General features: G+C 35.9%; 1 protein-coding gene across 2 annotated transcripts; it reads right to left on the bottom strand.

Moving 5' to 3' along the window:
- Positions 1-291: 291 nt before the first annotated feature.
- On the bottom strand, positions 292-6,429 carry LOC112190629 (DEAD-box ATP-dependent RNA helicase 15). Of its 2 annotated transcripts, none has more exons than XM_024330080.1 (12): positions 6,273-6,429; positions 6,069-6,185; positions 5,295-5,395; positions 4,410-4,582; positions 3,958-4,189; positions 3,729-3,847; positions 3,210-3,266; positions 2,941-3,125; positions 1,144-1,288; positions 945-1,028; positions 779-842; positions 292-544 (listed from the first exon to the last, which is right to left on the bottom strand). In XM_024330080.1, exons 2-12 carry the CDS (start codon positions 6,182-6,184, stop codon positions 534-536), a joined length of 1,287 nt encoding a protein of 428 aa, XP_024185848.1. In that variant the 5' UTR covers position 6,185; positions 6,273-6,429; the 3' UTR covers positions 292-533. The 2 variants fall into 2 exon arrangements, with proteins under 2 accessions (XP_024185848.1, XP_040369087.1); XM_040513153.1 differs by having other exon boundaries at positions 6,069-6,199; positions 6,273-6,407.
- Between the last annotated feature and the right edge of the window lie 241 nt (positions 6,430-6,670).

Genomic DNA, 6,670 nt, shown 5'->3' with positions numbered 1-6,670 from the left:
ATTAGTCCTCCAAAAACAACACATTGAGACATTAATAATGTGAAGAGTCTAAGAGACGCCTAAAATTTTAGAAACACAGATTTTGTAGGAATAGATCTGCAGAAGAAGCTCCAGAGCACTTCCAGAATTCATAAATATGACATCAGAAATTCCAACTCTCCCAGCAAGTCCTTTGCATAGAAACTAGTGCAGAAAAGTGCAAACGACATTGCCCTAAATGAAATCCGCTGAAATGCATACATGAAATAAGAGCAATAATATCAAAGCTGCTAAAATAAAATTTAGACGCTCATCTTAACAAGGGACAATCACTTTTACCCCAAATATTTGACAGAAATTTAAAGCAAAAATATTTGGAGTTGAGCTGGCATTAATGTCATAAGCAATCTAGCTAGAGTGCAGTATACAATCTCTTGCTAATAATCTAACGCAGATGGAATGAAATTAGTGTTTAGTACTCTACAGTCCAAAAATTGCTATGAACCAAAACTAGCAGCCACAAGATCCAGAGTCCACCATCCTTGAAAAGTAGATCATACTTGCACTACAAAAACATACCAAAAAAAGAAAACTATGAGTATCTACTACAATGCAAATCCTACACCCCAGAGCACACTCAGCTAGCACTTAACCGAAATATCAGTAATTAAAAAGAAAAGAAAAAAAATTAGAGAGAGAGAGAGAGAGAGCCTTCTTTGAACGTGTTGTGTGCTCCAAATATCTAAATTGTGGAAAGGGTTTTTTTTTTTTTTTTGAAGGGGTGGAAAGGGTATCTTACTGTATGTAGAAGTATCAATTTGCTCTGGGAGCTCCTTTATGTCCACTTCAAACCTTGACTGGACCTGGAACAATCAAATGGTAGAACTTGGGATTAGCAAAAGGACAATATGGTAACCGAAGAAGCATAAGAATTCATATGCATATACTAAAATATATAAAATTACCTGATTAAGTACATCAGAGTCCGATGCAGATGAGACAAATGTTATTGCCAACCCTTTAGTACCGAACCTTCCGGCTCTACCAACCTGTGAGGGGAACCCCATGCAGAAAAAGGAGAAACGGGAGTGAAGTCAGCTAAAGAAAAAATGACACTGAGTGGCAAGTAAAAGATCGTGAGTTAAAAAAGAATAAAACAAATACCCTGTGTAGGTAGGTATCAGCAGAATCTGGCATGTCATAGTTGATAACAATGTTAACACGCTCAATGTCAATTCCTCTCCCTACTAAATCTGTTGCCACAAGAATTCTTGAAAGGCCCTCCTTGAAATTCTTGTACCTTTTCAACCTACAAATGGAAAATTATTCAAAATCAGAGAAGAGGATATATGCCATTCCTTACATGTAAATGCACAAACAAAGATCATATAAATTGTACAATACACCATAAGTGAGTAAAGCAACACACTGAACAGAAAATATGGCAAATGAAAACATTGATGAAGATAATACAAATTACAGAGAGTCCACACGAGCCAAAATAGGCCAAAAAAAAAAATTATCAACTAAATGAGTACCTAATGCAGTAACAATACAAACAAATGAAGAACATGAATTCCCACGTATGGAAAAGAAAATAAAGCAATTTGGCTAGTCAAAATTAACAAATCCATAATGAGGGTTTTAACACTAGGCACTTCGCTATAATTTCACCCACAGCTCAGCAACGAAGTAGGAACCATTAATGATTTTAGCAGGAATTGGATTACTACAGATGAACCAAGTGGCACACAAATCAAAAGATAAGGTGGCACACAATCATATGATAACAAGTTTTAATTTCAACAAAGAACTGGGGATGAAAGCAATTCACATGTCATGCCATATAGTGATGGCATTTTTCCTGGAATTAATGGAAAGGCAAAATGGCCAAACCAGGAGCGCACCATGCCCTCATCGTTTTTCCCTTTGAAAGAGTAAATTTATAGCCCACATCAGCCCCCATTTTTCTGAGAAAAAAGAAGAAAGCAATAGACCTTTTCCTTTCACTTCAAATTCCAAACAGCCTATCCTATCATGTTCCAAACAAACAATAATCTGCATGACAGAATGTAAAGTTAAGAAAATGATAAACATCTTATTTCCTTCTCAGTTCTAGACAAAGTCCTTGAAGGACACACGTCCTAGAAGACTTGAGGAATAAGTCATTGATACTACAGAGGCTGATGAGACTGCCACCGAAAAGAAAGACAGAGGCCTAATTGGTTATTCATTTCGAGATTAGAATGATTGATCAACAGAATTACTATTGGTAATTGCAGTGACAACTGGCAAAACAGGAACATAAAACTACTAGTTCAATACACATACAACAAAAGTAGTGAATGATTAAAAGCTAATTAATGAAGATGTCTACAACCATCTATTTAGATATAATGCACTAGCCAAATAGCCTGCACTATTTGGCAAGCTCCAACCAATTATAAAGGGGTGACATAAACCTAATCGACAATCAACAACATATTGAGGCCTATACAGGGAAAAAAATTGAGAGATATTCAATATTGATGCCCTAAGCTTTTGACAGAGGTCCGAAAATAATATCGTGAACCCTCAGTCACCGCAAAAAATTAACTGAGGATAATTCAATAACCATCAAGTCAAAGGTTTCACATAACAATAATTAGTAATAGATGCTGTAAAATGATTATAATAGAAGATGAGAACAAGTAATACACTCCACTCTTCAAAATTAAGGCAAACAACAATCATCTTGGTTTATAAAAACAAACTATGATAACAAATAATTGATGAAAACTTTTCATAATATTTGATCATAGAATCTCAGAATGAGCAATACAATCAAAACCATCAAATGAGCAATACATTCAAAACCATCACACAATGAATGCAAATAACAGTTAGCTTATAAGGTACATAGTAACAAACAGATCAATACTTTAGTCAGGTAACTATCATAAAAAACAATAGAATGTATACCTTTCTTCCTGGGGCATTCCAGAATGAATGCAGATAGAGGGAAAATTACAGTCAGCCAGTAACTTGTTCAACTCAGCTGCTCTGCTCACACTTTTTACAAAAATAACAACTTGATTGAAATCCAACGCATCAAGAAGGTCGGTCAACTTGCGGTTCTTCTCAGATTCACTCAATTTGATGTAATGCTATAGAGAGAGAGAGAGAGGTAAGCAACCAAGAAACAAGTAACGAACAAAACAAAAGGCTCATCAATCAAAAGTCGACTGTACCTGAACGAGACCATGAAGAGTCAACTTGGCTTCATCATCTACATAAATTTCCATCGGCTGAAAAACAAATGTAAACACAAGATGAATTAAAAACCCAGACGCATGTAACAATCTAAAATAGAACAGACAGACCGTTAACCACACAGATCCCATTACTGATGGTTCAGATTTAAAAATACCAACACATGGCAATACCTCCCATGCAATATATATATATATATATATATATATATATATATATGATATTATACTATTATTATATAGAATCTTAAATGCTGCCTCAAATAGCTTAAGAGACTCATATGACAGCTCAAAATCCACCCAAACAATATCCCACTTCACAAATTTCAGAAACTCATTTAATTTGTCAACATGTTTCCTGGATAGTTATTTATCAGCAGTAAGTATGACAATGTCCAGATTCACAACCAAAGGAAAAGGGATTCCAAAATTATAAGACATTACATTCTAAGGAGCTGGTGTTTCCCAAATTCATGTCAAGTTTTAAGCAAATCTTACATCTTGCATAAATTTCTTGCAGACAGGGCGGATTTCCTTGCTTAGCGTTGCTGAAAACATCATTACTTGCTTGTCATGAGGAGTCAACCTGAAGATCTCCTGCACATCTCTCCTCATATCTGTAAAAAAATAAAACACATAAAAAATAAATAAAACACAACACCCAAAGCAAATTTGCAATGAAATTGTGTTGAAATCCCCAGTAATGGAATTAAACATAAAAATTTACCAAGTGATTCGAGCATCTTGTCGCATTCATCAAGAATAAAATGCCTCACATTCTTTAATCCAAGGTCTTTATCTCTTGCCAAAGCCAACACTCTCCCAGGTGTTCCAACAACAATATGAGGGCATTCATTTTTCAGCAAATCTCTGTGAACCTTAATAGTTACACCTCCATAGAAAACCGCAACTTTTAACTCGGGCAAATACGTACTGAATCTCTCAAATTCATGACAAATCTGTAACAAAAGCAATAGTTCCGGTTAGAACATGCTGAATATAGAATCTTACAAGCAGAATACTCCTGACTAAAACTCTAATGTTTATAAAACATCCACATACCCACGAGGAGGAGCACATGCCCACAGACACACAAATGCAAGCATAATGGCACTATATCATCATATTAATAGTTTGAAGTGGAGTATTCTACAATGACAATGAAGTCACAATATATACCTGGTAAGCCAATTCTCTTGTGTGGCATAGAATGAGAGCAGCAACTTGACCAGCAACCGGATCTATTTGCTGAAGAGTTGACAGAACAAAGACTGCAGTTTTGCCCATCCCAGATTTTGCTTGGCAAAGAACATCCATTCCTAAAATAGCTTGAGGGATGCACTCGTGTTGAACTGATGAAGAAGCAAAGAAAATGGTACCGGACGAAACCGCAGTAAGTATAAATGGCTTCCAGATCCTTTTTATGGAAAGGTTTACCAAACCAGTTTTCTTGCCCAAATGATGAATATTGAATTAGTGATTACCTGGAGATATGTAAAAAAGCAGATTCAGAAGCAAGCAAGCAAACAAGACAGAAATACATAATAGAAAAGATTCTAAAACAGTTGAAATCACAATAACAATCTTGTCATTCTCATCTTCCAAGTCCTGGCCAATTATCTACATCAAAACCAATGGCCAAATAGAAATCAATTGATAAATGAGAACACATGAAATTCATATGTTATGTATTTACACAATCATGCGGTACAAAGAACAGAACTATAAAGAAATCATATAATGCATCCCACATTTTCAATCGATGAAACATACAGATGCTAAAAACCTAATGAACTTCTGAAGCTACTGAAACACATCCGAAGAATTGATAAGATGACTATATCAGACTGAGCTAGCTAAATTCTTAAACTGAAGCATGCCTCAGCATCAATGCAGATTTCAACGAGGAAACTCAACTTGCCTTGAACAGAATTACTACTAAGATTGCATAAAACAGAGTAACTGCAACTTGTTCATTCAGACCAGATAAATAAGTTTAAAGGCTTCTTGACATTTATTTAAAGAATAACAACAAATATAGTGAAAGAGTGATTAAAACTTTGCCTTCAGATGGATGTTCGAATCCAGAATCCACAATCGCCCGAAGCAGCTCTGGTTTCAACAGGAAGTCTCTAAATCCCGAACTATGGATGCCGACATAGCCCCTATATCAATTCGTACAACATATTAGAAAGCAAAATATATGGTCTTAATAAGTGGGGAAAAAGAAAATACATGGCATCAGCACATTTAAGTAGGCTACATTTATGTGCATGGCACCAAAAATACAAGTACATGAAATCCCTCTAGGCAGTTACTAGACACCAAAAAAATTTCTAATCTAAACATATGCCCAGTGATGGGACAAAAATGGGGGCCACGGGAGGTGACTATAAAAGCACGGTTGCCTGATGCACTCTCTCTCTCTCTCTTAAACCCCCAACAAAAATTGACCTCTCCATCCGCTTGATTTAGAGTTCCGTATCTTATAATCAACTCTTAAGACGACAATAATGCGGAAAAAATTTCACAAAGTATTTCTAGGAAAGTAAGAATACAATTTCCTAACTCCGCCACTGGCTTTAACAATCATCATTAAACTTGAAACCTGATCTCATTGTTTACCTAGTAACCGCAACAATGCCGATGGAAGGTTAAGCACATTGTACTCGATTACTTTACATCATTCCACTCAAGTCTATACCACTCACCGTTTCAAACTAATCCTACAGAGCATGTCCTTAGGTTTAACAAAATATAAACGAAAATTATTCCGAAAATGTAGACAAACCAACCAAACACCAAATAAGGCAAGATGAGAATATTGAAGAAACTAACTTTTTGGCGGATTCGCCATTGGGCTTGGCGGAGACGGAGGTGGGGGCGTTTTGTTCTTCCTCATCGTAGTCAACGAGCTCTTCTTCGTACCCATCGTTGTCTCTGATTTCACCCATCCTATACATAACAACCTAATTTGAGTTCCAGCCAGCCATAACAGTTGTTGTGAACCACAAGCTTTAGAACAAGTTAAAGATTGCGTACCTTCAAGCTTGAACTGAGCGAGAGCGTCTCTGAGCTGGGATCTGTAAGTGCGAACCCGGCCTCTGTTGAAATTAAAATAAAATAAAAAATAAAAATTGAAAAGATTTTGGCCTCTGTCAAAACCCTGGATCGATCTAGGGTTCCAGTTGTGGAGGAGATGATATAGGGACTGAAGAGATAATTGAATAGACGAAATTAGCCTCTTTACTTGCCAAGATGGACTGCTAGGCGGCGGATGCAAAATCAAAATTTTAAAATATTAAAATTTAAAATTTGTTTAAGTAAATTCAGTCCGTCCCAAATTCTATGTTATTTGACTTAGTTATAAAAGGGTTTTGAATTAGAGGTATTTTTGGAGATATTCGATTAATTGTACAATTATCTTTTCTTGTACAACT

This window comes from Rosa chinensis, chromosome 2 (assembly GCF_002994745.2).
Source record: "Rosa chinensis cultivar Old Blush chromosome 2, RchiOBHm-V2, whole genome shotgun sequence".
Classification (NCBI taxonomy): Eukaryota; Viridiplantae; Streptophyta; class Magnoliopsida; order Rosales; family Rosaceae; genus Rosa; species Rosa chinensis.
This window is presented reverse-complemented; position numbering and strand designations above follow the sequence as displayed.

What these genes read in the sequence shown, in the direction of transcription:
- LOC112190629 (XM_040513153.1), bottom strand. Translation starts at nt 6,193, where the DNA reads ATGTATAGGATGGGTGAAATCAGAGACAACGATGGGTACGAAGAAGAG. An exon ending in CAAGAGAATTGGCTTACCAG is followed by an intron (nt 4,190 to 4,409) that starts GTATATATTGTG and finishes CTTTTGTTACAG; the next exon opens with ATTTGTCATGAATTTGAGAG. An exon ending in ACTCTGATGTACTTAATCAG is followed by an intron (nt 843 to 944) that starts GTAATTTTATAT and finishes TGATTGTTCCAG; the next exon opens with GTCCAGTCAAGGTTTGAAGT.